The sequence below is a fragment of the Haliotis rufescens genome, unplaced genomic scaffold, assembly GCF_023055435.1.
Source record: "Haliotis rufescens isolate VD_foot unplaced genomic scaffold, xgHalRufe1.0.p SCAF_16, whole genome shotgun sequence".
Lineage (NCBI taxonomy): Eukaryota > Metazoa > Mollusca > Gastropoda > Lepetellida > Haliotidae > Haliotis > Haliotis rufescens.
Window position 1 is genome coordinate 717,485 of NW_025963846.1, and position 19,845 is coordinate 737,329.

A 19,845-nucleotide genomic window follows, 5' to 3' on the forward strand; every position below is an offset into this window, starting at 1 on the left:
TTCGACCTCGAGTTTCAGGCAGCCGTAAATTTCTGTGAGAAGCATTTTCATTTGCTGACATTTTCATTACGTCATGAAAATTGCGGAATCTAGCCAATGAAATCTGGCCTTTTTTCAGCTAGTTAGGGAATTTTGCCACGCATGCGCACTGACTCTATTAAACCATCGCAGACTTTTCAAACGTGCAGTTTTGCATTCACGCTTGTGTACATTGATCATCTGAGTGCACTAGAAATGTCAACAGAATCAGCGACAGCGACGAAAGTTCAGAAGCTTTCTACGCCGGAAGGTGAGGCGAATGGAGCTGATAGCGGCGATTTAGATGCAGAATCACAGATGCAAAAGACACTGGAAGACATCGACTCGTGTCAGAATGAAATTGATGCGCTAAATGAAAAAGCAAGCGAGGAAATTTTGCAGGTGGAACAAAAGTACAACAAATTAAGAAAACCACACTTTGATCGACGAAATGGATTAATTGAGAAAATCCCAAATTTCTGGGTGACTGCTGTATCCTTTTGTTGTGAAAGCGTAAAGGGTCAACTTTGAAGATTACACAAAACTTTTAGTGTCTCCTATTTTCGCGGTAGGGAAAAATCGTGGGGACAGTAGCGAGGTGGACAAGGATGGTTTGTTTGTAGAAAATTCCCAGCCAATTGTACAACTGATCTTTTCTTAAAGGTTGGATGTTATTAATGTCTCTGATCGTAACTGAATTCTGGAAAGTTTAGTTTTTACAAGCATGAGCTTGGTTCCCAGTTTCCTGTCAGGGGAGACAACTATTGTGTCCTTTGTTGTGACTATTGTTTGTTGTTGATCACGGTGCATTTTAAGATAACATTTTGGTGCCTTTAAAGTTTTTCAAAAGGAATATTCGAATTGTTATATTTGCAAGCTACTGTACAACATGTTTATCATGTTTATGTTTGACTTCTATTCTACCAGTGAACATAACAGTTTCTTTTGTGTTGCGGGATCAGTTTAGTACTTGAAGTGGTCATCCTTAATGATTATTTTTGTTTCCATAAACACAATCCTCCCTGAAATCAAAGTGCTGTTCGACAAAATCATCAAGGTTTGGACATTGATGAGCCCAAATTTGAGCAATTTGTATACTGTCTATGTGCCAAACTTACCGAAATGGATATTTCTATTATAAATGGGTCATTATACAACATTCATATTTATCCCTTGAAATTAAATATCACACTTCGAAGTGAATAAAAATCTTTGAAAAAAATAAGTAATGTCACACTTCAAATGAATATCACACTTCAAATGACACATATAGGAGATCCAACCCTCAAAATAAAACATCAAAATTGGGGTCAAAATAGTGCTTTATTGCTTGCATGGAAATGTATTTGGGTCAAATCCTGTACATTGCTAATAGAACTAAAATATGGACCAACATGCCCAAAATATGGCACTTGATGTCACAGCGACATTCCTGTCCTTTTGATTTTACTGAAGAGGTAGCATGACTTTTCTCGCACGTTATCTACCCTGTCTGTATCCATGTCTGCAAAAAGGCGGTGGCTGATCATGCTGACTTTGACATTGTAATATTTACCTTAGTATGTAGAAAATATCATCTGCATGTGCAATCAGTGGCAATCACTGTCCAACACTTTAGCTCCCACTATATTGTAATATGTATCGCAATACAGATGCCTATATCGCAATATATTGCAATTAAATATTTTGCCTATACGCTTATTTCATTCTCAGCTCTGTGGCAAGTATATAACACCCAAGCTGCCATATGAAATGCTACGTTATTTTGTGTAATGGCTGAGTATAGAAACAATGATTTAACAATAAAATAGACTTTGGCTGAGGCAAAATGACTTTGGCTTATGAGTAACATCTCAATCAATTTTCTTCCCTTCATTTAAAATAAAATCTGTAACACTGTCATTACTTTGTTTTATAAATAGTTCTGAGTTGTTTGCTCCAAATTTACTAATCAGAAGATTCTTGTCTGGTTTTAGTTCTTTCAACTTCATGTTCAGTGCAAAGATGTCATTTCTGAAGTAACTTCGTTAGCCCTATACGTCATTCACACAAACTCAGTCACAACTTTCTCTTCATATTTTAATATTTTGAGACAAAGTCGCTACAACTGGATATTTAACCTAGAAATAGACAAGGGGAAACCCTGATGGTAACAGACATGCTGACTTTGTTCGAAAAATGTTCTTATTTCTGAATATATGAATATCACCATTTTTTTTTTCATTTTTTTTTTTAAATAACAAAGACTTATAAGTTCTTTATTTGTCGGCAGTCACATGAATTACCGGTCCAAGCCTAATTTTACCGGTAAAAAACTGGCAATTACCGGTAAACGGGAACACTGACAAGTGAAATACTGTTTAGTTTCAACACTATATAATACAACATATATATTTTAACAGCAGTTTTAACTTAGTTGCGTGTTATGTTAAGGCGGAGTATGTGTATTCTAACAGGACTGGCATGAAACAAGTACTTTATCACACACTGACAGGATGTTGTGTTACACATGAGTAACAGTAGAAGTCAAAGCATGATAATTGGACAAGTACATGATCCCACTTTATCTGACCTCATTTTAGCTTCTATTCAGACAGTGAAAATGGGATCTTTTTAATAATTTAAGAGAATTTCACAGTGTTAGTTATAGACTTTGTAGTCGTGGCCTGTGAAGATCCTGGGTAGAATAGGTCTTCAGCAATCCTTGCTTGCTGTAAAAGGCGGCTATGTTTGTCGTGAAAGGCGACTAACGGGATCGTGTGGTCAGGCTCGCTGACTTGGTTGATGCATGTCATCGATCCCAATTGCGTGGACTGATGTTCATGATATCACTGTCATATAGCTGGAATATTGCTGAGTGCGACATAAAACAACAAACCAAACCAAATGTGATTATCTGAAAATATCAAAAGATTGATAGTAAACCACCCAAGTTTCTAGGATTGAACACAAACAATTTTGCCCCTTCTCTCAAGCATGTGATACTTTTGTTCCCTGACAAGGTTTGTTTACTACTAATTACTTGGAATAAGAATGAGTAGCCGGTGTCTTTTCTGAAACAAAGTGTAAGAATTGTTTTTTGTTGGTTTTGATCAAGTTTTACTGAACAAAACATTGAAAAACAGAAACATGGTGCCAACCAGACAATTTGGATGATTTTACAACCAATTCCCAACACTACAACCAGGAGTAACTGATTGTCTGTTCCTTCTGAAATAATGTTGAAAGTCCCTGGCCATTTCTCAGGACTTACAAAATTAATTGGGGCGGTTGGGTAGCCCAGTGGTTAAAGCGTTTGCTCGTCACGCCGAAAACCCAGGTTCGATTCCCGACATGGGTACAATGTGTGAAGTCCATTTCTGGTGTTCCCCGCCGTGATGTTGCTGGAATATTGCTAAAAGCAGCGTAAAACCATACTCACTACAAAATTAATTCATCTTTTGACAGAGAATTCGTAACTGGTAGCATCTAAGTTATTCTCTAAAGACGTGCTAAGAAATGTGCCCTAAACATTTTTGTCTCCTAGCCCAAACTTGTCTTTTGGTATCGTTTTCAGGTTATTTTTGTGTTAAAATACCAGCTATTATTACCATGATTACCTGAGCTTGTTACTGATGTTATTATTAAGTTGTAAGTTATTACTGACTGTTTGATTGGTATTCTAGAAGTTGGTCCTGGTTTATTGAACATAGCAGTGTTTTGATGTAGATTCTTACACCGTTATCAAGCTGGAGGTACATGTTGTGATAAGCAGCAGATTAACATTGACAACAACAGGTAACAGATAACAAGTAGCATACAGATAACTGGATGAAGCCAAATGTTCACTATAAGAATAACAAATAGCACACAGGTAATGAAGCACTCTGGTAATGCCAGATGTACAGTAAGGATAAGGATTAAAAGGATTAACAGTTGTGACAAGGTGATTGGATCCTGATTTAGATAGTCTATTGCTTGATTAGATATCATATAGGCAGACGAGATGTAATACCCTTGATCTCTGTTGGTCAAGGGTTTGTGGAGGCGGATTTCTATCATCTTCCCGAGGCAAGAAAGTTAACTGGCTACAAAAGTCCAGTTTCCACCCTTACCGAATTAGGCTGGTGTTATGGAGTTACGTTTTAGCTGGACTAATGAGTCTATGCATAGTCCAATCAAAATCGCACGGCGATATCAAAATCCAGTTTTCGTAAAATGTCGATTGCAGAATTTGCAAAGCACGTGCACCGCCAACTCATTGTCAACAGATATTTTCCAGATCTGTTCATGTTTTTAATCAAGGTGATTTGATACACTTCGCGATGTGAGACCCGTTTCATTGCAATATAGATCTTGATTATCGATCAGATCATCTTGACCATTTTGTTTGAAAAAATGCAAGTGATACAAGAGGTGGAATCTGACTGGTCCATAGGAGAGGCTTAGAAGGGATATAACTCGTATTAGCCACTGGTGGCGCTACGATCGAGCCAAGGAATTCCACCCTTGTTCGGCAAGGGTGGAAACTGGACTCTTAAAGTCAGTTAACTCTCTTGCCTAAGGAAAATGGATTTCTATAGATTCTGAGTTGACTTTTGGTGAAGTCCTTATGTTTCGTTGAGAGGATCTGGACTTTGTCAAACTGAATTTGATGGCAAGGGAATATTTGCTGGTGGTCTGAGAGGGCTGATTTTTGCTGTCTGCGTTGGCTGTTGAAGTCTTGTGTTCTTTGATGCGGGTATCTACTGCGTGGGAGGTTTCACCAATGTACGAGTCTCCACAGTCAGAATTACCTTTCGTCTGTGTATGAAGATCTAATCAAGCAATTGACTATTTTAATTAGGATCCAATCAGCTTGTCACAACCTTTTAATCCTTGTCCTTCCTGTACATCAGACTTCATTACGCGTATGCTTCATTACCCGTGTGCTATTTGCTTTTCTTACTGTACATTTGGCTTCATCCTCTGAACTCTAGGCTACTTGTTACTTGTTGTCAATGTTAATCTGTTGCTTATCACAACATGTCATGCATATATACCTCTCATCACTTGGTTGTCACTCCAGCTTGGTATAAGAATCTACATCAAAATGTCCTTTATATGCAGCGTTAGAACTTGGCACTAGTCCTATCATGCCTATAGTCCTTACCAAACTGCCCAATAGTTAGGTATCACAAGGACTAGTAGAAATTGGTCCATTTTAAGGGTTTTGTTATATGTTATCATTATAAGGACTAGTGGACTGAAACTGTTAGTTTCTAACCATGATATGCAATAGACCAGGGCCCACTTGCACAAAGCGATCTTAGCGCTAAGATGATCGTAACTCCCATACTTTAACATAGGCTTACAATAGTCGTAGTGCTAAGATCGCTTTGTGCAAGTGGGCCCAGAAGTTGTTGTCTGTATGTTTTCTTAAGTTATGACTTGTCTTGATTGATTTCTTTCCTTAATGAGAAGTTTGTGAATCACCCACAAATCTCAGCCGTCCTTGATCAGGAGGAGGAAGAATGCCTACACTATCTGAAAATGGTATGTTGATTCATTCATCACTGTCAGTATGGGTATTTGGTAGATTCACTAAATTGCATTGATTTTGCAAGAGACAAATGGCATTAGGACTGTTACATGATTTTTGTCTTTTCAACTTTTGACAACACACTCTTCTATATTATTGCCTAACTTGAAAAAAATGTTCAATGGTCATTTTGGAATATATGTGTCACAGAAATTTAACTGATCCGAGACTCTGCACCAGTCAATCGTGTGATCATTTGTATGCTGTCACTCTTAATATATGTATGCATGTTGTCACTCTTACACAGATCAGTATATCTTCTGTCTTCTATACTGATTAGTACAAGTCTTAAATATCATGGTAACGAAACATTCTCTATTTATTTATGAAAATGTGAGGGGGGGCACTGGTGGCCAAGTCGTCTATGGCGTTGCAATTTGCTGTCCAGAGTTGCATCCCTTTGGCACACAAGAAACCTATGATTGGGTTCAAATCCTGGTTCACAATGATTGTTCCTAGGTTTGTCAGCACAATACCTATCCTTTTGGGTTTCATCGAGGTGGTAAACGGCTAAGACCTGCATCACTTCGGGCTTATCTCCCACATCAAGCTGATATACCATGATATAACTGGAATACTGTTCAAGTTCGCGTAAAACCCAACTAACTCATTCACTATGAAAATTTACATACAGAGCTTACAATGGAAACATACTTAAAACATACTTTAAACATGATCATGAACTTTGGAGAGCTTGTCAGCAGTCTGTCAGTTCATTTTGATTACCGTTATCAGTTATAGGTCAGTTACCAACACAAGTAAATTGACCAAATAAAATGAAACAATTGGGTAATGTTATGTAAACATCATCCAGACTATTTTGTTGTGTTTGTAGAATGATAGGCAATAATGATTTTGATACAGATGTTGCACCAAGTTCAGACTATTAATTGCAAATTGAAAGTAGCTTTTGGGATGCCTGTCATTAGGCATGAATAACTGGTGTTTTCTTCTGTTGATTCTCTTAATCATTTTAATGCTAATAGTAAGGACTCCTTGTGCAAATATCATGGTTGTGTATTTATTTTAAGGTTGAAGTAGAAGAGTTTGAGGACATCAAATCTGGGTACAAGATCAAGTTCAGTTTCTCACAGAATCCATACTTTACAAATGATGTGCTGTGCAAAGAATTTCATCTGGCGACTTCAGGTGAGAATTTATGGCTGATGGATCAGTGTGTTATTGTATGCACAGCCAGTATCATGATCAAGATCCCCATCAAGACCAACGTTACAATCTGTACCCAGCATTGCTAGGTGTAAGTGGTTTATGAATTTGATCCGTGACTTCGATCAGTGCTCATGTCTTCAATGACTGGTTTGTTTTGTCCAGATGTGATTATTTACGTGCAACAGTAATGTTGCTGAAATGCTTCTTACTGTGGCGTAGAACAACGTTCACTTGCATAACCTAGATCATGTATATGCATGTAGACGTCCCCAGTCGAAGAGACTGATAGATATCTGGTGGTACCAATGCCTGACTTTGTCATTGCTCAAACTGTTACTGCTTTGTCAAGTCATGTTTCCCTAAGGGGCGGTCGGGTAGCCTAGTGGTTAAAGCGTTTGCTCGTCACGCCGAAGACCCGGGTTCGATTCCCGACATGGGTACAATGTGTGAAGCCCATTTCTGGTGTCCCCCGCCGTGATATTGCTGGAATATTGCTTAAAGCGGCGTAAAACCATACTCACTCACTCACTCACTTATTCATGTTTCCCTAAAGCTGTTATGATGTGACTGATGAGTTCAAACCCTTCTTGTTAGTACTTTCATGAACTTCATGCTGACTCTCCTATAGTCAGGACATTTTATTACCCATTTATAGAAACATTTGTCCCTTAATTGTTTATCATGTTAATATTGATTTTATCACGTTTGTGTTGCTCAGGTGATCCTGCATCCAAATCCACAAATATCGAGTGGAAGGAAGGGATGGATTTGACGAAGAAACTCCAGCAGGCCGAACAGAATGGTCGCAAGAGGAAGCTGGGCATGGCAAGAAACTTCTTCTCCTGGTTCCTTGACAACACCGACCCCTCAGCGGATGACATTGCAGAGGTAGGTCACTTGAATACTGCCACTTGTAGCAGCTGCTGCTAACTTATCACAAGCAGGGGCAGGAAAGGAATTATTCGGTGTAAGGCTTATGCTTCAAGACAAAGCATTTGCTTTGTTGATCCAGGCTGTCTAGTTTTTTATAGATGAAAACTTTGCTGATGCATGAAGGCCTGAGAATCAAGAACAATATTTGTGTGTGTCGGGTAGATGTTTTCCTTCATACTGATAGTCTTGATGAAGAGACTCACTCACTGTTGCCATCTTCCCGAGGCAAGGGAGTTAACTGACTATAAAAAGTCCAGTTTCAACCCTTGCCAAACTAGGCTGGTATTATGGAGTTAGATTTTGGCTGGACTAACAAGTCTATGCATAGTCCGATCAAAATCCCGCAATGAAATCAAAATCTGGTTCATAAACTGTCATGCAGATTTCGGTCGATTGCAGGATTTGCAAAGCATGTGCACCATCAACTCTTTTTAAACAGATATTTTCCAAATCTTTTCATGTCTTTAATCAAGGTGCTCACGTGATTTGATGTACTTCGCGGTGTAAGACCCGCTTTATTACTATAAAGATCTTGATTATCGATCAGATCATCTTGACTGGGCGCCGCCATTTTGTTGGAAGCAAATGCAAGTGATACAAGAGGTGGAATCTGATTGTTCTATAGGAGAGGCATGGATGGGATATAACTCGTAATAGCCATTGCTTACGCTACGATCGAGCTAGTCCGGCAAAGGTGGAAACTGGACTTATAAAGTCAGTTAACTCTCTTGCCTCAGGAAGATGCACTATACCTGACGTCATCATTAACATAATCCTTCTCATCATTTACCCTCTCTTATTTTGCTGAAGACAAATGGCATTGTGACACTTTCATGATATTATCAGCATTTGTTAGGACATTCCTCTCTGTCTGTACCAAAAGTGAAAAAATATATTCAGGACATATGACACTCATGTATGACACTCACTCCAAGAAGATGAACCAATCTGCGACTCTGGCCCTGTAGTGATACACACATCTTCCCAAGGCAGGGGGGTTAGCTGACTTTAAAAGTTCAGTTACCACCCTTGCCTAACTAAGCTGGAATTCTAGGCTTGATTGTAGCGTTACCAGTGGTTATTACGAGTTATGTCCCCTCTACTCACAATCAGGTTCCAGTTTTCATATCTCTTGCACTTGCTTCAAACAAAATGGCGGTGTCCAGTCACGATGATTTCATCGATCATAAAGAACTTGACTGTAATAAAACCTTGCGAGGTTCATTAAATAACTTGAGCACTTTGATTAAAACATTTGGAAAATAATCTGTCGACGCCCAGTTGACAGTACATATACTCTGCAAATCGTGTAATCAAACAAATTTGGCAAGGCAGTTGCCATGTTGTTTATGAACCAGATTTCAGTTTCGTTAAGGGATTCATTGGACTATGCGTAGACCTTTAAGTCAAGCCAAAATATAACTCCATAATTCCAGACTAGTTCGGCAAGGGTGGAAACTGGATTTTTAACGTCAGTTAACTCCTTTGCCTCAGGAAGATGGGATACACAATGTGACACACTTTGAGTTGTGACTGTAGTAAATTGTTGTAGTTTTTGTAACTCAGACACATTTTTTGGCTTCAACATAATATTTTGTTGTAACATTTCAGGTGATTAAAGATGACATGTGGCCAAACCCCCTCCAGTATTACTTGGCACCAGACATAGAGGTTGAAGAAAATGGCATCAGGTTCGTTGTCTGTCTTTCTGTTCCACTGGAAGCCCTTTTACAATGAGCTAATCAGCTTGATGGATGTGCCCAATCTTGGGATAATGTCCCAAGAATCGGTTGTTGACTCACAACACTGATTTGCCTAGGTAGACACACATGTGTAGGAGGTGAAAAGTGAATGTTCACAGGTAATACACACATGTCATGTGCATGTCACAGGTGACGGGGGGCAAAGGTTGCCCAGTCGTCAAAGGCGCTGCTATTCGCTGTGCAGAGATGCGTCCCTTGGGCACGCCAGAAACCTATGATGACCTAAAAGCAGTGTAAAACCATACTCACCCACTTACTGATGAGATTAATTTGATGGAGTTCTGCTTCAACAGGACTATTGTGGCAAATGGTCCCAAAGTGTTTATCATTGAATGGAGATACATTGTTTGGAAATTAATCATGAAAGTCAGGGGTTCCTCGAGGTAACCTCAAAGTTAAACAAATGGAGGGTTAAAGTAAATACTATAGTTGCTAACCTCCAAGACCCGAGTACTGCCGTTATTTGTGAACACGGGAGGTACAATAAGTTAGACCTAGGTAATGGAGGGTACACATTCATATTCGTTAGGATCACAATGCAGGTCTTGTCATTTGGGCTGGGTGAGTCCAAATTTACTCCCCAGGTACCCATCCCCCTATTACCCAACCCTACCCGGGTACCCCTATAGCTCTCAAGAGATGGGTACAAATTGTCCGATTGGGAATTGTTTGACTGTTGCCCTGGCAAAATGTATTTAGATACACATATAAAACGATCTGGTGATGCATACACTTATGTTGACTGAAGTTTTATCTTTACTCAAACATGAAAGTCAGAAGGAATGCGTGCATAGTCAGAAAGAAATGTGAACATTAGTGACTTGTAGTGTAACCATAGAGTTCTAGATAAGTTTTGCCATTAAACAATCTATCACGTGACTAACCTCGGCTCCGGGTAGTCCTGTGGGTACCCAGGTCCTACTCAGTACCCACCCGACCCGGGTACCCAAGTTGCCCATCCCAGCCTTACTTGTCATCATATTCTGCACAAGAAAACACAGTGTTGAAAACTGTTTGTAGATAATCAGTACACACACAGGCTTCCATTAGGTTTCAGATCCGTGAAGATCCGGGGTAGAGTAGGTCTTCAGCAACCCATGCTTGCCATAAAAGGAGACTATGCTTGTCGTAAAAGGCGACTAAAGGGATCGGGTGGTCAGGCTCGCTGACTCGGTTGATGCATGTCATCAATCCCACATTGCGAGGATCGATGCTCATGATATCAATCACTGGATTGTCTGGTCTAGACCTGATTATTTACAGACCACCGTCATATGGCTGGAATATTGCTGAGTGCGGCGATAAACAACAAACCAACCAACCAACCATTAGGTTTCATATACAAATAATAGACATTTGTGATGTTAAAAGGAGAATTAGTGGTAGATACTAACATTTTTAGACCACTAGTCCTTATAATGGTAACATACAGCAGAACCTTTAAAAATGACAAATTTCTACTAGTCCTAAGGATACCTTAACTATTGGGCAGTTTGACTACAGGACTAGTGCCAATGTCTAATGCTGGTATATATGTCTATTTGAAATTGTATGTACTTGATTTCAGTGATGATGAAGATCCTGACGAGTCTGTGTATGTTGTTGATGATGAAGATGATGGTAAGTATACCCTATCCATGCAATAAGTTTCCTATAGTTCATCTCTTGCATTTAACTTTGTAAGTACAACCCCTTGGAGGGGTTGAGATCTGAAGAGAGGTAGTATGTCAGTGAAAGATCTGATTTTAATGAGATTGCTTCTTAAGTCTAAATCTATTGACAGACCTGGAAGTAAATATCAAAAAAGCTTCACAACGTGAGAACGGTCTCAATAATAATTCACTCCTGATTTAAAAAAAATAAAAAAAATTGTTGATGTTCCAGATGATGAAGATGATGAAGTGTATTCAGTAGAAGATGGTGACATTGAAGAAGGCGACACATTAGATGATTCAGGTAAGTTACTTTGACGTTTTGAGAACAGTAAAATATGGTTATAATGAACTCAAAAGGACCACCAATGTTAGTTCATTATAACCGTGGTTTGTTATGTAAAGCATAAGTACAGCAAATGGCCGGGACCAAAACATAAGTTTGTTATATCCGTTGGTGTGTTCGTTATAAACATAGGTTACTGTAGTTGTATGGTTGTCATCAAAGAAAAGAATTCCATCTGAAGTGAAACTGGACAACAGAGCTCCAGATAAGCTTTTGGTGTTGTGGGTATTTTACCCATGCATTTTAAAATCATTGGGTATCAGTAATTCTGTCTGTGTATTCAAATTTCTGTTATCAACTAGTTTTTACACATGTGGGTATTTAAGTTAAATATTTAAAAGCACTATTCATCTAGTCCTTGCAAACTGGTGTCGTGTGGGTTCGAGAACTTTATAGGACTCAAAAATACCACGATACTTCCACAAAAAAGTGTGATGGCAAAACTTTTAATGATCGTGATGTAACTATCATCGTGGAGTTTGGCAAGGTTGGCGGAATGCCCGTTTATAATTTCAAAATAAGTTACTGATTTGCTAATCGAATACGCAGGGTTACTTCACAGTATTTTGATGATACGCACAAGTTTTATTTTTGTAGCTTATCTGTAATGTTTGTTGCGTATTTGATACACTTGGATTTTATTTTACTGCGTATTTCTGCATTTCTGATGTGTGTTTTACGCAGATACGCAGCTTATCTGGAGCTCTGGGACAATTGTGATGCTATTGAAGTTACGTGAGGACAAATTATTAATTTGTTTTGGCCTTATGTATTATTTCTCATTTCAGCTGATGTTGAAGTGATAGATGCTGAGGACGATGATGAGAACGTGAATGACGACGAGGTGGAGGCAGGGGAGGAAGGGGAGTGATGTCACAGCCATCTGCAACCACATGTACATACTGTGTAGATCACTTTCAAGTGTATAGAGAAGTGAGGGAAGACTACTGGAGAAGATCACACGAAAATGGCGTTTTTTGGAGTGCAATATTACTTGCAGCGAGACATAATGTCAGATTAGCCTAAGTTGCTACCCAACCAGGGATGCAATATGCCACTACGCGCTAGCCCAAATCAGTTTGTCAAATGCTTTTCAGGGGGGTCTTAAGTTATCACTTTACCGGCTATTTGTGTTTCAAGCTAAGCTGCATCCCTGCCTACTCAAGTGCCTACTCAAGACCTACTAGGAATAAGTAATAGACAAATACGGGCTCATATCCTTATCTGGTTCCTTATGGCTATAATCAATATGAAACTGAACCATTATCTATAGCGTTGGGCTCTGTTCTATAATGTGATCTATCACTAGGTCTTTCTCAACACTTCATTGAAATCAAGTGTTGAGACATCCTTAGAGCTAACATCACTGTGTTGAACAGGATACACATTTTTTATCAAATGTTTCGTGTATCTTAATTGTAATTTACTGGAGATTCTTCCTTTTTTTACGGTTTTCCTTTTTGTTGTATAACAGTTTGGTTGTGTAACAGTGGATATCAGATATTGTATATCAATGGCTGGTCATGTGGAGTGTCAGTTATGTATTTTGCCATAGCTGCTCCCAGATACCCAAAGGCAGCCATGGCTGAGTTCATGATTTGTCATGAGGTGATTTTTAGTCTTAATTTTATTTCAGATCAGTAAGAAATTGTCTGACATGGTTAAACGATAAGGGTATTGATTTACCTTAGCCTATAGATGACAGCCAAAGACTATTTCCTCCTGTGTGAGGTACTTAAGCAATGACTTGCTTTCGCCAGCGTGTGCAGTATTATCTTCAGAAATTGTTTACTTAAAGGGAGTTTAAAAATTTATTTAGGATTATTTCAATGTCAGCAAAAGAGGACTTGAATATATGACTGTTTAATGGTTGAACATATATTAATTCATTCCACCAAAATATTATTTTTTCTCAAATCTCCAATTCTCTGTATGAAGGCTTGTGTCAAAGTCTTCAACATTTCTGATAGGTCGTTTAATGGGGCTTTTTGTGTCTGGCTTTCTGGTGTTGACGTTGTAAAATCAAAATCAGTTATATGTTCTACATGTTGCATTTTCAAGAAGGACTTGGTCAGCTTGCAGTAGTCTTCTCTCCAGTTACGCCATGTAACCATGGTAACATTGTGTGAGCATTTATATCACGACATGTCATCCTTGTGGGTCATTACATCTTGTCATAACAATTGTTATTTTTGTATCATGTTCTTCGGTTCATGTAACATGCATGGCATGTTACATAGTTGTATATTTCATGTACAGTTACCTGGTGATATATATTTGCCATCATGAGGAAGATCACTGTGAATAAGTGCTTACACATCATTGAATCATAAGATAAGGGTGTTCAGTTCTCACCTGGCTAAGGCGAAGCAGGGAAAAGTAACATTTGCTTTGGGGTTTTCTTTAGCTCGTCTTAGGATTTTATGATGCATCAATTCAATTTGATAGTGCTATAAGTCAGCTGTTTTACTTTCAAGACTGTTACGATGTTTCAGGTGAAACAATTTTATACCGTGGATGGAGTTGAAGTTGCGGACTTTTGAGGTGGTGTAACCATACAGTATTGTATTGCGATACGAGCCCTACGTTACAAAACATCGATTTACAACCACTGTATCGTGGTACGTACGATACATTTCATTACAAGTTATATTTGTGTTAATCATCGGAAGAGTAACAGATACTGTTCATATCCAGCTTTCACAGATTCTCTATTAGGTTTTGGTTTGACATAAATAGCATAACATTCACAGTGCCCTCTAACCTATATGTTTCTGCCCTACAATATCCCATCTTTAATCTCTCAAATTTAATAACAAATTATTCAGGGTTGTGATTCCCCTGCAAAATGAAGAATGTCAACTTGTGAAATAAAAGAACTGTATTGGGATACGTATCATATCGCTCCCACAGTATGGGATATGTATCCTATTGCTACCCCGCCGTATCGTTACACCTCGGGAAATTTGAAGGAATTTCGTAATGGCAAGCATAAATGATGGCAAATAAATATCACCAGTTTTAACCTCCTTATATTGACGTTGTCACTAGATCTGTCCGTGGTTAGTGCTTCTGTTGAGTCGAGTTTTGCTGTCAACAAGATTTCTTACATTTTCTCTACACCAGTTTGTTTTTGTTTGACTATTATGAGGCAGTTTCAATATTTCTTGCTCGATTTGCTTACATAGCTCCACACACTAGGGTTTACTTGTACCAGTCTTTGCAAGCTTCCGATGTATGCATCGTAATTACATCAGAATATTACCGGCCATGTGGTACTGCAAAGGTGTGGGTTCAAGTGGCTCTGGTCTGCATTTACCATAATTGATGTATAAAACTAACATGGGTGTTTAAACCAATGTGTCCGAAATAAAAGATTATTTCATAAGTACTTCGTGGTATGTACTTGTTTTATGAAAGCGGATCTTCCTTGTTGTCATCTCCTGTCATTCCTAGCCGTCGAGGAAAACATTTTTGTTTGCTTTTCTAAAATACGTGCCAGTGGTAGGTCTGCTTACTCATAACAATATGGCCTGGATCTGACACACGTGTATTTTTTGTGGGGCTCTTAAAACCAAATTTACACCTTATTGTTTAACAAGGCAGTGAAACAGTAACAGTAACTATCTCAAGCTATTCCCAAGTATTTTTGTGATAATGTGAACAATATCATAATTTAAAGGTAGGACTATTGGGGCAGTTTTCAATTGCGATTGTTTGATTTATCATATACCACAGGGGGTGTAATAACCCTACCAGTATTACACCCTTTGCCGGGCTGATATGTATTGTCAATGCAATTTGTATGGACGATCGATATCAGCCCGGTTGGTAAGAAATTAAAGTTACGTCCCTTATAGTGTTGCCTGCTCAGCTACCTTTCCCATGACAATGACTTCCAAACAAGGTGAAAATGTTTTTCATTCACTTGCAAATAGATACATTTTATGGTGTTATGTTATTGTATCTGATAAAAAGATTAATACGTGACAGTTTTCATATGATACCCCATATCAACCCTCAGTCCCATATCAACCCTCTGGCCTTGGTCTTCGGGCTGGTATTGGGGTCTAGGGTTGATATGGGGTAAGATATGAAAACTGTTATATAAGAACTTCGAAATATTGTGACACACCTATTTACAGCGTGTAGGCAAGATCACAATCTAAGGCCCAAAAGATCCGGGGTAGAATAGGTCTTCAGCAACCTATGCTTGCCGTAAAAGGTGACTATGCTTGTCGGAAGAGGCGACTAACGGGCTCAGGTGGTCAGACTCGTTGACTTGGTTGATGATGCATGTCAGTGTATCCCAGTTCTGTGAATCGATGCTCATGATGTCAATCACTGGATTGTCTTGTCCAGACTTGATTATTTACAGACTGCCGTCGTATAGCTTGAATATTGCTGAGTGCGACGTCAAACAACCAATAATCAAACAAGGCCCAAGAAGGGGAATTTGGCCAATACCCCAAAACAAGGTTCTTAGAAAATATTTTGCAGGGTGACACGTCTACAGCATGTAAGAATAGAAACTATTTTCTTACATATTAACTATATGTAATTTTGAGTTCTGAATTTAGTATATGACATTAAAAATACATCAATTATGGTAAGTGTTTATGAATCATGCAGCTGTGGTAGTTTTTGCAATGGGTTTGTTTCCTAGTATGATCAAGTCATTATCATGCATCATTCAAACCTGTATATAGTGAACACCTCTGTAGCTCTGTCATGGTGTGGTCTAGGAGACCGTAATAACTGACAAGTACATTTTGGTATCTTGATCCGTCCTCAGTCATCAAGACCCATTGCTGGCTTCTGAAATATACCGTGTGGATACAGAAAGATGACATTTTTTCCCTGGATTATGGTGAAATCATAAGTCAGTTGATTATGGTCTTGTAAGACACACATCATTACAAAGTACATCCATTGTTTTTGAAAGATAATCATGACAGGTGAAATTCAATATTGTGAAAATCCTTATTGTATACATCATTTCTTGAATTTCTGTTATTACATACATATTAAAGCATTACATGTGAAAGACTACTATTTGTACACAGTTACCCATGAATTAAGCCATGTAGATCATTCATTAATGGGCATGTGTGTAGCCCCTACAGTTGACTTGGAAGGGTTGTGTCCCTTCTTTGTGCTAGGATCTGTTTGTCAATGGATTGAATCCCAGATTCACCCCGAACTTGACTCTTCGTGTCAGTCAGCAATCCCATGCTCATGGATTTCCCCACAGTTCTGATATCCATGACCTGCATGTCTCTGGTATGTCTACCCCATTAAAGGGGCGGTTGGGTAGCCTAGTGGTTAAAGCGTTCGCTCGAAACGCCGAAGACCTCGGTTCGATTCCCGACATGGGTACAATGTGTGAAGCCTTTTTCTGGTGTCCCCCGCCATGATAATGCTGGAATATTGCTAAAAGCGGCATAAAACCATACTCACTAACTCACTACCCTGTTAAACAGACACACTGTCATACAACTGAAATACTGTTCAAACTGGCGTTAACAACAAACTCCCTCTCATAGTCATTGCCTTTTCTAACATATTTGAATCAAGGGCAAAAGAAAGGGATATGATGATACCCAGGGTTGTTTTGTTGTTTGTGGTTTAATGCAGCACTCGGCAATATTCCAGCTAAATGCGACTGTAAGTAATTGAGTCTTGACCAGACAATCCAGTGATTGTCATCATGAGCATCCATCTACGCAAATCAGATACAATGACATCCATCAAACAAGTCAGTAAGCCTCCCATTAGTCGCCTCTTACGTCAGGCATGGGTTGCTGAAGATCCATTCTAACCTGGAATCTACACAGGATGCCAGGGCATTGGAAAGATAGCTTATTATAAAGATAAGTCACGATGTTTCTTGCAAAAGGAGAAGGCAAAATGCCCATCCAATGATAGACTTGAATAGGATTACTATAGACCAAGTTACTTCCTCTAGGAATGTTACAGGTATTTTTCATGATTTGTAAACAGCATTGTAATATGGTCACTAGGATGGAATTCATAACATGAATTATTTGGTGCTGGTTCTTAGCTCATAGTACTATAACTGGTACGGTATGTTTACTATATAGTTTATTACTGGTATGAATTTCTGTCATTTATTCATGTATACATTTAAAGTTATACTACTCAGTGGGACCTGAATGTGTGATTGGCTGCTTGGAGATGGTGTCATACAAATAGTATCTCATGTTGCCAGGCAACTGACGCATTATTCGCTTCATCTAAAGTTAATAAAAGTTCAAGTAAACCAGTTGCTGTCCTCTCAGAATAGTATGAAATAGCACAGTATCCATCTCACATGTTGAATAGTATACATCCCCCATAGATCATTTGCATATATATACTGTGTTGTATGAACTGTGCGATTAATACTTGTTTGCCATATACAATCATTTAGATGTTGGCTTTTGTTGGTGCATTGTCATTCTGAAAGTTTGCTTGAATTTCACTTAATCATTTGTTGTCTACATCAGTACAGATCATTAACCCATCATTTTTCTGATCATATCTGCATCAAATCGATCTGATTGATCTTCACAGTTATTTCCTCGAAAACTGATCCATCACATTATCCAACAGGTATTTTGAAATAGTGAATAGGTGTTAAAGATGCTGTGTATTTGGAGATATTCTCTCGTTCTTAAGCTCCATAAGAGCATGTACTCTACTTCCTGTGGCAGCTAGCGTTTACCTTGACAGGGTCCTCTGTTTCTGTCTCAACAGGCTTGGTGTATAGTGGTAAAGCACCGCTATAATATAACCTTTTGATTCTTTAGGCTATAAAATGTGAAAAAATGTTTCTCCTCACTGCAGGTCATTAAACAAATATTTTCTATCAATGTGAACAATTTTGGGTTTTGCTTTGTAAAATAATCTGGTTTCGATATTGGTTTGTGTACATTTTAAGGGAAGAGTTATGCTTCCTTGTCCTATGCAACTGTAGTTGCTGCAGAGAAAGAAAGGATTTATAAATCTGGTCATTTTGGAAATTACCATCTGATGAGAAACATTTTTTCTTCAAGTAATCTGAGCATTGTTGTTTTACATATCTTCTCCGCCATTTGTTTAATACCATAGAATTTGAGAGAAGCATATTTCGGGGCACATATCAGATCATGAAAATCCAAGTGACTGGATTTTTGTAAGAAATGCGTTTGATTGTGAATTCTTGTATCTCAATTATTGATTTTGTAGGGCAACACTTGCTATGTATTTTCACAGATTTCCATTTTGATTCAAGTTTTGAAAGTGTAAGACTGGGATCATGTATAGCTGTTTTGCCACAATCTAGGTTAACATTAATATCCACACCCACTAGTTGTTAGAATGACAGAATGGTAGATGTGACAAAAGACGTTAATGTTATGAAATGCATTGTTTTTATAATTGAACATGTAACATTTTTAACACTCATTTCGTTAAAAGCCTATACCAAAGGAAAAGACTTACATCCGGTGTCAAAGATTATTTTTTGCCAATGTGATTTTAGCCTCACAAATTATAGAAATGTTCTGCTTCATAACGTTTTATTGTCTTAGAATCCATTTGCTTTGTGCTCAAATGAATTCAGTGGTATCTCTGCCTTTATTTGAATTTAAAAGTTTCCATGTTATGGCTTTTCTGAACTCAAAATGTTGGGATTGCTGCATTTTACTGTGTAATTTGAAAGTTGCAGAGAATGTATATGGCACTGATATTCTCGGTTGAGAGCATTTTTTAAATAGCATGGATTAATTTGTATGCTTCCCACAATGAAATGACTTACTTTGTTGATTACTTGTAATATAACACCAAACCTGTACACATCTCATATTCATCATTAGTTTGTCATTGTCATGTCTTCAGAAGTAAAATATTGGAAAAGTCAAAGTTTTATTCTTCGTTTGTGATCCGTGAAAATCTGGGTTAGAATTGGTTTACAGCAACCCATGCTTGTTGTACGATCAACAGGATCGGGTGGTCAGGCTTGCTGACTTGGTTGATGCATGTCATTGTATACCCCAATTCCACAGATCAGTGCTCAAGATGTCAATCCCTGTATTGTCTGGTCCAGACTCTACGTCATATAGCTTGAATATTTCTGAGTGTGACAAGGGGCAGTCGGGTAGCCTGGTGGTTAAAGCGGTCGCTTGTCACACCGAAGACCCGGGTTCAATTCCCGACATGGGTCCAATGTGTGATGCCCATTTCTAGTGTCCCCTGCTGGTTCTGAAACTGATCTTGATCTAGATTTTCGAAACGAGTTTAGTTACGATTAATCTTAACAACTTACGTTCAAAGATAAGACATCTTAATTTTAAGATAAAATACATTTTTGAAACTATCTTAAACTCTGATAGAGAACTCATTTGTGTTGGAGATAGAAAA

General features: G+C 38.4%; 1 protein-coding gene across 1 annotated transcript; it reads left to right on the forward strand.

The window, feature by feature from the left end:
- The first annotated feature begins 135 nt into the window (after nucleotides 1-135).
- Nucleotides 136-19,347, forward strand: LOC124146146 (protein SET-like). The gene is made up of 8 exons (XM_046516282.2): nucleotides 136-510; nucleotides 5,461-5,532; nucleotides 6,610-6,727; nucleotides 7,467-7,636; nucleotides 9,293-9,372; nucleotides 11,012-11,064; nucleotides 11,329-11,400; nucleotides 12,231-19,347. The coding sequence occupies exons 1-8, from the start codon at nucleotides 142-144 to the stop codon at nucleotides 12,311-12,313; spliced, it is 1,017 nt and encodes a 338-aa protein (XP_046372238.1). The 5' UTR covers nucleotides 136-141; the 3' UTR covers nucleotides 12,314-19,347.
- Nucleotides 19,348-19,845: the final 498 nt, after the last annotated feature.

What these genes read in the sequence shown, in the direction of transcription:
- LOC124146146 (XM_046516282.2), top strand. Translation starts at nt 142, where the DNA reads ATGCGCACTGACTCTATTAAACCATCGCAGACTTTTCAAACGTGCAGT. An exon ending in GTTGAAGAAAATGGCATCAG is followed by an intron (nt 9,373 to 11,011) that starts GTTCGTTGTCTG and finishes ACTTGATTTCAG; the next exon opens with TGATGATGAAGATCCTGACG. An exon ending in TGTTGATGATGAAGATGATG is followed by an intron (nt 11,065 to 11,328) that starts GTAAGTATACCC and finishes TTGATGTTCCAG; the next exon opens with ATGATGAAGATGATGAAGTG.